Source organism: Danio rerio, chromosome 23 (assembly GCF_052040795.2).
Source record: "Danio rerio strain M-AB ecotype USA chromosome 23, GRCz13ab, whole genome shotgun sequence".
Lineage (NCBI taxonomy): Eukaryota > Metazoa > Chordata > Actinopteri > Cypriniformes > Danionidae > Danio > Danio rerio.
In genome coordinates, this window is record NC_141043.1 from 35,181,862 (window position 1) to 35,198,195 (window position 16,334).

General features: G+C 35.4%; 1 protein-coding gene across 3 annotated transcripts in view; it reads right to left on the reverse strand.

The window, feature by feature from the left end:
* Nucleotides 1-11,433: 11,433 nt before the first annotated feature.
* Nucleotides 11,434-16,334, reverse strand: part of nr4a1 (nuclear receptor subfamily 4, group A, member 1) — a 43,017-nt gene continuing 38,116 nt past the window's right edge. For all 3 annotated transcript variants that reach the window (XM_087305487.1, XM_087305488.1, NM_001002173.1), the window contains 6 exon segments: nucleotides 15,525-16,318; nucleotides 15,306-15,435; nucleotides 14,475-14,638; nucleotides 13,970-14,172; nucleotides 13,711-13,889; nucleotides 11,434-12,812 (listed from right to left, as the gene is read on the reverse strand). In XM_087305487.1, coding sequence (XP_087161613.1) covers nucleotides 12,556-12,812; nucleotides 13,711-13,889; nucleotides 13,970-14,172; nucleotides 14,475-14,638; nucleotides 15,306-15,435; nucleotides 15,525-16,318 — 1,727 coding nt within the window. In that variant the 3' untranslated portion in view covers nucleotides 11,434-12,555.

A 16,334-nucleotide genomic window follows, 5' to 3' on the forward strand; every position in this document is an offset into this window, starting at 1 on the left:
ACCCTCTGCTGGCCTCCCTAACACCACTTACAACAGCGTCCTAATTTTCCCATATGGTCTCCCATCCAGGTACTGACCAGGCTCAGCCCTGCTTAGCTTCAGTGAGTAACCGGTGTTTGGCTGGAGGTTATAGGGCTGTGGGATAGTAGATTATTATTTATTGTTATTAAGTTCCTTTTTCGTAATAATTTTTTCTTCTTTGACCTTTATTTAACTAACAAACAATTTAGTTTGTTATATTACGGTAGTAGTAGTTATGGTAAGGGTTAGTAATAATAAGAATACTTATAAAAGAGAAAATTTAAAAAAAATTAAAATTAAAACATGTAAGATGTCATCGAGATCAGTATTTTGGTGTTATATTTAATGATTTGTCTCCTATATCAGGCAGAGGAATGAATTGAGCCTAGTATTAGAGCTGAATTGTTGTGAAAGAAATCAAGAATACTTGAGATAATTCTCGAGGATAAGGCTTTCTCTGTTGAATGGGAAATCTCATGTCCGGGAGCTCTTCAGTAACTCCCTTTATCATCTGTCCAGGCATTCATTCACTCAAATGGAACGATTGAGTGTTTCATTGAAACAAGCGCTGGACGGAAATAACCAGGCTTTTTCATTTCTGAGCACTTGAGTCATACAACATTCATCTATCCTTTATCTATTACCCAGTGTTTATATTCTATCTCTCTCTCTCGCCCTCTCAACACCCCTGATTTACAACTACAAGGCCATATTATCACAGATGAAACATGACACATTTTCACACTGCATGATATACCGCATGATGCCCGATCTGGATTGGTTTAGCATGTTCAGACTCAGTCGAGTTCAGTGTGTACAGTAAATGTTCCCTCCGCTTTATGCCCTCGCTATTGATCATACGCCCACTGCACCTGTTTAGTGCCTGACAACTCGTCAACAACACTTTGTCAACTCTTTCAGTCAATCTACATGGGCTCACAGTTGATAAAAATAGCCTTGCAGTGTGTCCCCCGAGTGAGAGGGCTGCAGGCAGAATCGAGAATTAATTATATTACAAACAGTAGATGCTGATGCATGTTTTAGGCTAGATCCAGGACAGGGATTTGCACTTGAAAATGCATTTTGTTAATGTTGATTTGTCAGGTTTATCATTTCACCAAAGCGGTGTAGCTCATGACTAATTTAAGTGCACTTATATACAGTATACACACCTGTTATGCGGTCATTAGGGTCCTGCATGTGTTCATTCGGTGCCTCCTTGTTCTTGCACTGTGGAACAACTCAGAACAACCTTTGGGCTCTTTTCCAAACCGAGCTATCCATCGAAACTTGAGCCCCCAGTGTCGGTCTTGTTTTATATCCCAGCATTCTCATGTTCTCAAGGCTGCCAGAGACCAGTACAGGAAACCGGTGGACGTTTATATAATAACTTTTGGAGAAGACCCACTCTTGTTTAATTGTGTGCTTTCCCTTACTTCTTTTGATGGTGCATCAAAAAGCCTCCGTCTTGAACAGAGAAAACCGAACATGGAAACTGTGGATATTTTTGTAGGTTGTCCCTGGCCTTGCCCACATAACTGCTGTAATCGGAGTGATAGTGACTTTATCCAATTACTACTCGTGGATGAGCTCTGGTATTTTTTATTAGAGTGCTGCCATGTCCTTCAGATGTTCCTATTAAGTTGCCAGACAATTTCATAACCCTAAATAACTCTGTCTGTAACTGCAAATGCAGCCTAGCAACGCCCTAGCAACTGTCAAAGATATCTATCTATCTATCTATCTATCTATCTATCTATCTATCTATCTATCTATCTATCTATCTATCTATCTATCTATCTATCTATCTATCTATCTATCTATCTATCTATCTATCTATCTATCTATCTATCTATCTATCTATCTATCTATCATTCTGTCTGTCTCTGTTATACACTTTGCCGAGAAATGGTTAAACAGTACCAAATTAGGAGGATCTTCCGTAACAATAGCAGGATAAGGTTCCATAAATAACCATGCTTTGAAAGTAACATATAATACCTTAAGATATGTATTATTTTCTATGTTTAATAGTTTATTATTATTATTATATTTATTAGTATTAGTCTGGTCTTACATTTTGCATGTTCAGTTACAGTAAAGTTCAAAATGTTATTTTTTCCTGATAATAATAAATACATTGCATGTACCAGTAAGGTATGTTTTATGTGGATTAAAGTTTAGCTGAACAACTTGTAGTTTTTTTTTTAGCTAATCATGTTAAGGACAGTTGACAATGAACATGGAAAAACTGCAAAAGTAAATCCGAAACGGCAAATGCATGCAATGAAGACCAAATTTTCAGTCCTGTATGATGACTTTTTTCTGTTATTATTAGTGTCTTACAGGAAAATTGTATTTTCTCTCTGCAGAGGATAGAATCAGTGGTGGAAAGACTATTAAAAATTCATACTCTCTTAAATACCATTACTTACATAAAATTGTAGAGTAAAAATGTCTGTTGAAAATATTACTTAAAGTATGAGTAGACCTTTCAAAACTACTCAGGATTAGTGAGTATTGCGCTTTTAAAAGCTGATGCGTTTACATGTAATTTGTGCGTGTGTGTGTAAACGTAACATTCTGTAGTGCATTTAGTTATTGCCCAGCAGGCAGACAATGTTATTGGACGTTAACATTAGGTTAGATTTAGGTTGTGACGTCAAGTGACCAAAATTCAATGTCTATCCAGCATCTAAGGACAACATTATTTTGATATCCAATAACGACAACAAATGACGTTAATATTTGGTTGATTTTAGGTTGTTAGAAAGTGACCAAAATTCAATGTCGAGCAAACATCTTAAGCTAACGTCATATCGACGCCAAATACTGACTTTTATTCGTCAGATAGGGCAACCAAAATGCAATGTCTGCTAGATGTCATAGTGGCAACATCCACACAACTTCAAGCTGTCACATTATTAGTTGGTAATATTTGTTTGGTTTTAGATTGGATGTTAGACATTGACGTCTGCCAGACGTTTAATTCTGACGTCAACCCAATTTTCATTACCAAACAAAATGCAACGTCCCCACTATGTTGGGGTACAAGTTCAATCTGACATCATGTTGAGGTCTTGTGCCTGCTAGGAGTTGAAAGCCATTTTGGTGATCATTCTGTAAACATCCGTCATTTTTTCAGCAGTGACATACATCTAAACAGTCTCCTGGTCAATGCATGTAAAGATTTTGGACATCTTCTTGGACACTTTTACTGCTTCCAAACAGTTTGCTGCAATTATAAAGCACTTATGTCTTGAGGTATTTCATTATGATACGATTTACCTTCTAAGTGTGATTTTGATTGGACAGGAATCACAGGACTGATTTTTCTTATTCCCATAGACAAGAGAAAATAAAGTCTCGACTGCAGTCTGAGGAAATTAGTGAAGTTAAAGTACCAATACTGCACTAAAATTGTACTCAAGTTAAAATGAAATTACACATTTTTAAAACTACTTAGTAAATATCAATTCCTGAGAAAACAACACTCAATTACAGCAGTTTGAGTATTTGTAATTTGTTACTTTCACCACTGGTTATAAGATCTGAAATACACAAATGAGTTTGAAGTCAGAGTGTATATTTTCCATTTATTTTGGTGCAAATAATTGATTATGAAAGCCGAAAGTATAGGAAAAATGGGCCGTATTGGGTTATAAAGCGGACGGCATGGTGGCTCAGTGGTTACCATTGTGGTTTCCTCACTGTTAGAAGGTCACCGATTAGATTCCCGGCTGAGTTTGCATGTTCTGCTCATGTTCGAGTTGGTGCTGTGAGTTGGTGTCCTAAAGACTCTGTATAGGTGAATTGAGTGAACAAAATTTGCTGTAATGAATGAATAAGAAAGTGTATGGCAGTTTTCCAGAACTGGCTTGCTGCTAGAAGGGCATTCGAGGTATACAACATATGCCAGAGCAATTTGTCAAAGAATAGTGAGTCAGTGTTAAAAAGAAGTTCACTTACAAATTTTAAAACAAAAAGATAGAGAATAAATAACCCTTAACTCTTCTTTTTTTGGCAACCAAATTTTTTAGACATTTTTCTTTAATTTTTCCATCCGCATCCATCTCAACACTTGATTCTCTTGCTCAGGGGTGTCGCAGCCCTGCAGAGTTTAATTTCAACCCAGCTTCAACACACTTAACTGTAGGTGTCAAACAAACCTGAAGGACTCAATTAGTTTGGTCAGAGGTGTTTAATTATGATTAAAGCTAAACTGTGCAGAGCCATGGCCCTCACAGCCAATTAACATTTAGCATTGTTCCTAAACAACCAATGCAGTCATCAAAATTTACATTCATACTGTGCTGTGCCTATGAGGTGTAGATGCAGACATGTGGGTAGTACTGTATAGCTTACACTCCTTTCTCTCTTATGCACCAGGCACTTTTTTAGAAACACTTCTATATTTCTGTTTGTACACATAGCTCTTTTATAATTTGTACTCTTTCTACAGCCACATAATCTATATCGAAAGTCTTTAAAAAATTCTATTTCCTTTTGTTTTCAGTTGCAAATAATCTAAAATATAAACACTTTTGTTGTCTATTGCATTCACATTTTAGATACTTCGTCACCTTAGAATTATAAGGTTTTATCTGCGTTCTGAATGATTTTGAGATATTGAGCTTCAAAGTTTTTGCATTCCATAGCAAACAGTATGTGTGAAACATTTGTTTTTTAAATAAAAGTCTTAATGTAAATAACTTATGAAAAAAAAACATCCCATAATGTAAATTAGTTGTCATTTAATAAGCATATGTCACTAACTCAATTTTGATAAAAATGTCAGATAGAACCTTATAATTCTAAGTTGACGGCTTCTTGTTGTTTTTTGTTATTGTTGTTTAAGGTCACGAGTGGTTGTCTAAGTATTTCAATGCATATCATACTGTGCATGACTCTGTATGTGACAAACAAGGCTTGACATTGACACCTGCCAAATGCGGGTAGATTTCAGCTGTGGCGGGTTGGACAGACACTCCCACTAGCCACTTTGTTTGGTTGACAATAATTAAAGTTGCCAGATCTGCCTCATCCTTAAGCATTAGAATTTTAGTTTAAGACAATTTCTAAATATGCCTGCAAATGTGCTCTCAAAAATGAGAAGCAACACAATTGATAACTGTTCACGCGAGCATAAGAAAGCAGTGTTTAAAAGATCCTGTTTCCTTGTGCAAAGCAACCAATGCCTTAAAACCCAACTGGTGCGATAATTTCTCTTTGAAATAGATTGGAAAAAATCGGTGCTTTCAAGAGATCTCCAGATAATTCGTATGCAACAGCTGTTGCCACTTTCACTTTTACCATTATTTGAACAGATTATTACTCTGCCTAATGTTAACCGTCTGCACGTGGTCATCCTTTCACTATCACAGAATGTTTTTCACCTGCTTTCTATTACTTGCAGTTATTTTTGTTAATATGGCTTAATTATCATCCTTTACAATAGCATTGTTTTATAAGGAGATTGACTCTCCATGTGTCTACAGTTACCTAGTTATCTGGGACCTTTAGCCTGGACAAACTACTGTGTATAGTTTTAGATAAATCAGAATTTTTTTAAATGTTAGTATTTTTTTTTTTTAAGAACATTTTTGTTGAATAAAAGTGTATGTATACAGATATATTTAGTTTGTTTGACACTTTTTTTTTTTTAAATTGTGGCAAGGAAATAATTTGTTTGGTGTGGCCAGAGAAAACAAAGATAAATCCTTAGTGCTGAGCCCTAAAAAGCCATGTGCATTATTTTAAATAAAAAGTTAAGGAGGCATGTGGACGCAACACATCATTTAAATTTTGTAATTTTACCATGCCAACATCAAAATAAAATTATGACGAGTGGCTATAACATTGGAAAATACTAGCCACAGTGGCTGGTGATAAAAAAAAAGTTAATGGTGACAAATAATATTAGAATTAGAAAAATTGAATTTGTGTTGAATGTCGAATCCCTAAGCTTCTTATACTCTGGATATCACAACAAAAATATTTCTGTATATTTGAAGTCAGCCAGTGCCCCACACACACATGCCAGGACCTTATGCACTCAGTCACCCTTCTCCCCCCACTCACAACACCCCTCTGTTTGTTGTCTATCTATAGGTCTTCAGTTTAAATGAACTGATTTCATAATTCTACTAGCAAAATGTGGCTTTCCCGTCTCATTCGTCATTGTCAGATTGACAATAGGGCAGATTGAGTTACAAGGCACAATGATACGCTAAATGTATTTACCACACAGTTTTTTCTTACTCTCAGCTTATCACAAGAGCTGCTCATATAGTCATATCATTCACTGTAGACAGATTTACTGCAATTAATTATACAAGCTGTGCAAATAAGTATACAACAAACATAAAGTGCATTCCTCTGCAGCTCTCAGAAAGCTCTTTGTTTATTGGGATATCCCTTTTCTGTAATGACTCACTGTACCGTGGGCCAGTTTCATTGCCACCGCCCAGGTATTATTTGCTATAATGTTAAATTTAGAATGGCCTGGGATATTACATAACATTTCTGCCCCCGGCCACGTATATTGAGGATCCTTTTCAATTTTAGCCACAAAAATGCATGTGTTGGTCTGGAGGACGAGGTCTCTGGCACACGCTCCGTCTGCTCACTTGTACTTTCCTTGGTGGTACCATCGGACGCATACCTTCGCAGGCACAGAATGTGTCAGAGCAAATTACAGTGGCCCAAAATTAGGCCATAGAATCTGGTGTTCTCTGCAGGGGAGGAGGGGATATGTGACACCCTGCAGGCCTTGTGGTGTGTGGCGTGACAGTCAGCCATCAGACGGGGCTCAGGGTTTTGAAGGTACCGCACACATTTTTTCCGGGATACCTCTTAAGGACAAAACAGTTCCCAGTGTTCCAGCGCAGTCTGGCGTGATATATCATGATAGTAGCAGGATGGGTCTGCACGGGCACCTGTGACCCATAAATCCCTGAATTTTAGTGCGGGACGTGCTCCGTTGATGCAGATTCTGTATCGTAAAGACAGCCTTACAATGTTGTGATGAAATTAGCTGAAGTTAAACCTGATGACACTTATTCCACACCCTCTAATTCAGGCGATGAGAAGTGTGAAGAGAGATGTAGAAACTGCACACTGCCTTAATAGTTTTCATCATTACATCAGTGATATACAAGTGAAGGATCAGCAGTAGTGGACTCTGAAAGTCTAAATGCAGCAATAATCGCTGTATTCATAGTGGTTCACACTGTAAAAAGAAATCATGAAATTGACAGTAAAAACTGGCAGATTCTGTTGCTAGAATTCTAGTTAAAAATACAGAAGAGACCATTAAAGTGATTTTCAAAATGTTATGGTAAACAACCCATGTTTTATGGTGTTATACTCTACATCACTGTTTGGAAGTACTAACATTGTACCTTTTATTAAACAGACAATTTTAATCAAAAGCATTTGTGATTGAGATGAGAGTAATAAATCAATCAATCCACATCACAAGCAACCTTTCCCACAAGCAGAGACTACTATATACACTCACCGGCCACTTTATTAGGTACACCTTACTAGTACTGGCTTGGACCCCATTTTGCCTTCAGAACTGCCTTAATCCTTCATGGCATAGGTTGATACGAAAAGGTGCTCTATTGGATTGAGATCTTGTGACTGTGGAGGCCATTTGAGTACAGTGAACTCAATGTCATGTTCAAGAAAATTCTCACCCTACCATCCGAATGTCGCAGCAGAAATGAAAACTCATCAGACCAGGAAACATTTTTCCAGTATTCTATTGTTCAATTTTGTATCCCAGAGATGGGTTGCGGCTGGAAGGGCATTAATTAGAAATAAGTGTTAATGAGCAGTTGGACAGGTGTACATAATAAAGTGGCCGGTGAGTGTATTTTATGTAATTTAGAAGTAGCACTTAACCAAAGCACAACAATGCTAATTATTAATAATTCGCTTTTTAAATTTGCTACTATTTAACTTCCAATGTCAAATATTCTGACATGAAGTTTATTGAACAATAGAAATAATGAAGTCAATTTGAAGGTTTACATAAAATAACATGTCTTCCAAACTTCCAAAAATTCCATCTCTTCCAAATAACATCTCTTCTACAAAATTGTCATTTTGTGCATTTAACAAATTAAATAAAAAATTAATAAGCAGCTATTCAGAACAGTTTTTTTTTCAATTGGAAAACATATTATATTATATATTATATATTAAATATTATATTATATTATAGTTATTATATTATATGTTATATATTATTTTATTTTTATTATATTATATTTAATTTATTATATTATATATTTTATATATTATATTATTTTATATTTATTTTATTATATTATTTTATATTTATCATATAACATTTTATATATTATATTATTTTATATTTATTATGTTATTTTATATATTATATTATATTATTTTATTTATTATTTATTATATTTTATATTATATTGTATTTATTAGATTTAATATTTATTATATTATATATATTATATTGTATTATTTTATATGTATTGTATATTTTATAAATTATATTATTTTATATTTATTATATTATATTATTTTTATATATTATATTGTATTATTTTATATTTATTATATTATATTTTGTATATTATATTATATTATTTTATATTTGTTATATTATATTATTTTTATATATATTATATTACTTAATATAATATATAAAATAATATAATAAATATAATGTTATATTTTATATAATATATTATTTATATTTATTATAATATATTATTTATATTTATTATAATATATTATTTATATTTATTATATTATATTTTATATATTATATTATTTTATATTTATTATATTATATTTTACATATTATATTATTTTATATTTATTATATTATATTTTATATATTATATTATTTTATATTTATTATTATATTGTTTTCTTGACTCTTCTGAAGGTATTGTGTAAACATTAATTTTTCTTGTTATCTTATGACATTCTATTTAATTAGTTCATCCTGTGTCGGGGTCAGCAGTAGATTACAATCCTTTACTCTAAATACGAGCAATAATCATTTCACTTCTATTCTTAGCCTCGTAAAGCAATATAATGACGTATGTGATGATCTGATTGAGAACTGATAGTAAAAATGAAAACCTGCTCTAAATATAGTTTTAGAAGCACGTCAAACTGATGTGACCTCAGGTCTGAATCATGGACATGACAGACGATCGACTGTCCATATGGAGAGTGTTCAAAACCACAACTTCCTCCTGGAAGTGGAAAACTGAAAACTCATCGCAGTGAAATAATCAGATGACATCACGATTACTCAAGTTACAGCTGTTATGAAAGCGACAGCAAACCTTATATGGAGCAAAAAGACAAACATTTTATGCAGTTTTGAGATTTGCTCTTTATTTTCCTATATTGCTGTTTTAAAAAATGGATTGACATTTAGAAGAATCTGAATTTTGACTATGATATGATGATAAATGTTAACAAAATGACCTAATATATTTACTCTTTCTGATATCTTGCTCCATTCTATTCTTGCATATTTTCCTTCTTTGGTACAAAAACAAAAGTTATTTTTTTCATAATGCAATGCATGAGGACCAGAGACATCAAGCTGCACAATGATCATAAAAGTCATCTACAGTGCTCAGCATATATAAGTACACCCCTTACAAATCTCTCTTTTAAATTCATATTTAATAGGAAGCTATACAATATTATATTAGAAGTAACTTACAATAATGGTCCAAAAACTTGTACACCCAAATTAATGTTATAGAAAAATATTAAATACAAATTTAAAAAAAAAAAAGAGGAAAAATCAAGAGAGAAAAAAAATTGTTAAAAATTTGTAGGTTGTAATTATTCTTTTGCAATATTTTTATTTGAATTTAATTGCATTATCTTTCAATTTCTACATATTTTGATGTCTACAATATTATTTTAATAAATATATTTGTTTAATAAATCTGTTTAGTTTAAATGCACCAAAATACACTGCCTATATTCACTGAGAAATGGATACAAATAATCATGTTCAAAATGGGCTGTTCTCAATTATGCTGAACACTGATTTTTAGTCTAAAAAAATGTACTAAAGCTTTCACTGGATAGCACCTTTTTAAAATTGAACACATTTGTCAACCCATTTTAAGAGTGCCTAATAATTTGTACCTACAAAGCCAAATTTGGTGCCTTTTGAAAAGTACAGCTCCAGTGAAAATGTCTGTTTTTGATGTTTTACTAGTTTTAGTGGAACAGACTGCAATGTACACTAGTTTCTTGCTCTATGTTTAGAATGCATTGTTGGGGTAACGCATTACAGGTAATGTAATATTACTTTTCTAAAGTAACAAATTACTTTTAAAAATTCTATAATAATGTTTGTTACTTTTTAGTTTAATTGGCTTTAAAAAATTATTTGCAGAATTAAAAGTAGTCACAATGAATCAGGCAGTTAATAAGAGAATGTGTTCATTCATTTGAACGCATCAAAGAAAAGGATTACAGTCTCAATGCACAGTGATTTTACTTCAGACAAATTGCACAAAATTAGTAAGCACAGCTTTAAACCGTCAATAATCTGTATATATATATATATATATATATATATATATATATATATATATATATATATATATATATATATATATATATATATATATATATATATATACAGCAGATAACTATCCTAATTTAATGATTCAATATCCTAAAATATTTTTGGTCTGTTTTTTTTTTTAAAGGAAAATGAAGGTTATACAGTGTAGATTGTGGTCAAAGCTCTATTAATAACAAAACAATAATAATGTTATGATAATAAAAGTATCATAACGGATTACTTACCGTAAAAAGTAACTACACTCTCAGAAATAAAGGTACACAAGCTGTAACTGGGATGGTACCTTTTCAAAAGGTATAAATTTGTTCCTAAAAGGTTATATTAATACCTCAAGGGTACATATTAGTACCTAAAAAGTACATAAGTGTTCCTCTTAAAAAAATGTTGCTACTTATACTTTTGAGGTACTAATATGGACCCCTTTGAGTAAAAATGTGTACCTTTTGAAAAGTTACCACCCCAGTGACAGCTCTGTATTTCAAAGAGTGTAGATACAATTTTTATGGTGTAACTTAATACTGTAATGGATCACTTTCTAAAGTAACTCTCCCCAACACTCAATATGTATGACCAATCTTTCATTTTCACTGGCTCCAATTCACAAAATGGGTCTGAATGAATAAATTGTTCTCAAATCAGACTTCCTGATTGGATACTATCACAGACGTCTTATGTATGGACTCCTAAACTAGTATCACAGAAAAAATATTGAACATGATCATAGAAGAAATGTAAATCTTGATGATTAAAAAAAAGAAATACTAACGTGAAGAAAATGTGGAGCAAACAAGATGATTAGTTTCAAATTTATTCCATATAGAGCTGCACAAAATGAATGAAAGATAAGCAATACCTCTCATTTTATATATATAAAAAAACTGAGAATGCCCGATCTTGATTTTCAATATGCGGAAAAAAAAATAGTCTGCAGAAGCTCTAAACAAACATTTACATCCTCAAAATACATACATACAAATATGATTCTTCTATAGTCTGACTGGTACCGCACACTAAGCCAGGCATCTGTAATACTCCAAGTATTTGCATGTGTACGAGGCTGTACATGTACAGTAGCTGCACTGGATCTCACACCACCTTTTATATGAACTAATCACTGTTAAAATACACGCTTCTGTTTCTAGAAACATTAGCAAAGTCAACCCGAATGCATTCACATCAATCCTGTTCTCAAGTGTTTGAGTGTTTTTCTGTTTGAGCACATTTTTGAGCGTTTTTAAAGGGACTGGATGTATTAATCTTGTAATAAAACTTGAAAATGAGACCTAGGTTGTCTATTTTGTGTTGTGAATAAGACGATGACTGGTTAATTAAAAAGCCAGTGGCCTTAGATTCTGGATTCTACATATAGCCCCTTTAAGATAGATAATGCTTCGGCACTTGAATGTATTTAAGGCTTTGTCTGATCATTTAAGCATCCAAATAAATGCTGTTTCTACTCCTTGTTTTGGTCCATGGCCTTTCTTTTTTGAAGATGGATCTTTGGATGCTGTTCATCTGGAATATGCTCTCTGAACATTGGTGTAATACTGATGGGAATATCATTTCTTTCAGAAGTCACACATGTAGAGCATTTGATTTGCACCATTGACCTGAAATGTTACCGACTAAAGCCACCATTTCAGCTTGAAACACACTAAGATTTGAAAGTCCATGTCTGATAATGACATGTCTATTGAATGCATACAGTCACTTAGTAGGTTCAGTGTTGAAGACGATGCGATGAAGGTCTTCAAACACAGGCGTTAAGTAGAATGTCATCCTTCTCTGACTCCCTTTCCAAGAAAGCAGAGAAACCGTAAGCGATAAAGTCCTTTGACTAGTCAGACCCTTAAGAGCTCCCCAAACATCCCATATCCTCAGTTCATCACCCTGGTTGTCCATTTATAAAGTCACATTCAGAATGGCAACGTGTCCATGAAGATTTTATCCACAATGGGTGGAGGTGGGACCAAGTCTTCCAGTTTGAGATAGAAGATTCGCTGGAGGCCTTGGGTGCACAGTGTTCTCAGCTCTGGGAGCTTGCTCAGCAGTCGGGACAGAGAGTTGGGCCGGCCGACCTCAAGGGCACTTGTGGAGACGTGGTCTCTGAGACATGTGATCAAACGGTTTTGGAAGTCTTCGATCCGTTTGGGCTCTTTCAGGCCATGTCGATCTGTTGGTCACAGTTAAAATTAGGGATGATATTTGTTTGGGATGAAACATAATGTGGGACCCTGGACCATAAAACCATGTGCATTCTTGGAAAGTGAAACTTTCATTTATTAAGATGAGACAATATTTGGTTAAGATAGAACTATTTGAATAGCTGGAATCTGCAAGCTCAATTTTTTTAAAAAATTTGATTAAAGTTGTCCAATTTAAGTGCTTTGCATATTCATTGCGAATAGATCCCCTAGTTTTCGTGATTCCGCAATTGTTGAATCCAACGCAAAAACTACAAAAAGTCACACATTTTTGCGATCCTGGGAAATTTATAATTAAACGCAAAAAACGTTAATCTCATTAAAAAACATCCAATTCTAAACCAAATAATCAAATTATATTTATTTCAGTTTGCAATTTATTGTAAACAACCTTTCTTTGACTTAATCCCTACAATTTTATATTTTGTCTTGACAATACACTAAAATCAAGAAGCTTTATTTTTATTAGTGTCATTGTGTCAGATTTCACACCTAACATAGTAGGCTTCCTAATTCGGTAAATAAAATTTATTTATGTGCATTTTTTCCGCTGAAAAATTATCTGCAAAGTCATTTTTATCTCAAAATATCACAAAATAAATCGTGAAAAACTAGGGGGTCTGATTACTAATCAAACGTTGAGGTTTTTATATATTTATGGTAAACAAATTACAAAATATCTTTATGGAAAATGACCTTTACTTAATATTTTCATGATTTTGGCATAAAGGGAAAATCAATATTGTTCTTACAGTGCATCTTGCTATTGCCAAATATATACCTGTGCACCATTAGACTGAGTTTGTGGTCCAGGGTCAGATATTGTTTACAGTCTGTGATGAAGCAGTTGGTATTGCAGTAATTTACCTGTGATTATGACCAGTGTGGCAAGACAGGAAAAAGCAGATATGTCCAAATTCAAGCGATGTAAACTCTGAGAGAACTCCATAATTGAGTCAATCCAATCACCAAAGCTTCGTACGCACTGCGTCCGGTGCAAAACCACACCATTGCAGAAAATAAGTTTGTCTGTCTCAGGGTTTGACCTAAATGCATAAATAAATCTTTAGTCATCTCATAAAATACCATTATAAGGCTTAACTGAACATCATCTGAACTGACGCACCTGTAAGCTAGACGAAGTATGAAGAGCTCAACAAAAGCTGACTCCAGAAGAAGCTCTTGGTCCTCCTTACAAAAGGCACTGAATCCAGGGATGCTTCCAGCCCACTTCCTGATCACATCCATTGACCCTGTTAGCAGGTCATAAAACTGCTTTATGTCGTTGGCATCTTCCTTCTCAGGCAATCCAGATGTTGATTCCTGATACTAGACAATTACCAAAAATAAAGTACATTGATTAGCAATGTTGATATTTAGGGCAGGGGTGTCCAAACCGTTTCTTGGAAGGCCACTGTTCTGCAGATGTTTCCTCAGAAAAAAAAAGACTTGGGCTGTTATGTACTAATTGTTTAGTTTATTAAATCTGCAGGGACGTGGCCTTTCAGGAGCAGTACTGGATACCCCTGATTTAAATTAATTAAAATGAAATCTATATATTTATTAAAGGTAAAACACTAATCAAGCTTAATTTTTCTGTTATGTTGTAGTAAAGCGTGTTTTTTCCTTACCTTTGAATAGTCCAGATTTGCACTGGCAGGGTTTGAGTCGATATGGGCAGTAACGAGAGAGGCGATGATGTTCACAGGTGAAGAGACAGACACTGAGTCCTGAACAGCTTTGGGTTTGGATGGCAGACGCCCCCTTCTTCCTTTCAGGCTGTCTGTTCTTACAACTACACAGAGGGACAATATACACACTTATTAAAAATGTTTGAGGTGTGTTATTCAATGAGTGAAGTTTATTTATAAACTAATTTCAAAAGGATTACATGCTCATGATTGATCACAGCTGGTCCCACATTAGCTTACGATTGATTGAGTTTCTTATCTCAGTATCTTTTTCTTAAAGAATCCCCCCACCCACACCTACTCCCCCTTCTTTTCTAGAGAGGCGACACGGTGGCCCAGTGATTAGCACTGTTGCCTTGCAGCAAGAATGTCTCTGGTTAAAGTCTCTACTAAACCAGTCGACATTTCTGTACGGAGTTTGTTCATTCTCCCCATGCTTGCGTGGGTTTTCCCCGGCTTCCTCCCACAGTCCAAAAAACACGCAACCTAAGTAAACTGAACATACCAAATTGACAACGTAGTCAAGCTCTTAGCAAGCCGTATATCTCTCCTTAGCCAGAAATAGGTTGGGGGAGTTCATCAAAATATACCTGAGCTCAAACTCCCTGTTAACGGGAGGGAGCCCAAAGCTCGAGGATCTCATAAAAAAACTCAGGGCTTTCTCCCAGGACAGCATGCCAAACAAGCTTTATCATCAATCATCAGCTAAGTGTGAACTCTTGAAAACACACATGTATTCCCACTTGTTGATTTAAACAATTTTGTCCTCACCTTCCTTCACCATCCCCACAGCTAGGCACTTTTGGAAGCGGCAGAACTGGCATCTGTTTCTCCGCCTTTTATCCACTGGACAGTCTTTGTTGGCGAGGCAAACATATTTGGCGTTCTTCTGTACTGTGCGCTACAGAATTATTGAGGAAACATTGAATGTTATAAATCAAGCCTAATGGCCAAAACCAACAGCATGATCACAGCATTTCTCTTTCTTACCTTGAAAAAGCCTTTGCATCCTTCACAAGTGCGCACCCCGTAATGCTGACAAGAAGCATTGTCTCCGCACACGGCGCAGCGTCCCTCATTTCCTGTGGGGCTCCTCACTTTAGGAGACAAGTGTCCGTCCATCAGTCCCGATCCATCCCGGCTGCCCTGCTCTAAGCTGAGTGGACTGAAGGGAAGTGGAGAACCATGTTGCGGAGTATGAGAAAAGGGATCCTGATCTGGGATCTGTGACTGCATCTGTCCCAGTGGGGAAAGCTCATCAGTTGTGACGTGCCCAAATGTGAAGAAAGATGCTGCCTGGTTCAGAGGCTTCTCAGAACCCCAGCAACCCTCGTCAGGAGAGCAGGGACCAAAGGTGCTGTCCCATGCAGACATGTGCTGGTATCCCGGGGTGGAGGGAGACGGTGCCGATGCCGGACTTCCAAAGCAGTTTGACCCACCCGAAGAGGACAGCGTCTCGTCCAGGTAGCTCAAAGCAAACGTGCCCGGGTAGCAGCCATACACCTGGAGGTCATCCAGTTTGAAGGAGTCCAGCTGCCCGGAGGTGCTGCCCACACAGGTAGAAGCAGCTCCTGTGGCGATCTGGCATGAGTAGGTGTCAAACTCGCCAACGTATCCCCCAACCAGAGAAGTGATGCTGGGTAGGGAGGGCGCAGAGAGCTGTTCCCGCTGCTCGGTCACATCCATGGCCAACCTGGAGGTGAAGTCAGGATTCAGAAACTCTGAGCTGAAGAGGGAGCTCTCGTAGGACTGGACTCCATGTTGACTTTGAACACAGGTCATTTCTGTAGAACAGAACCA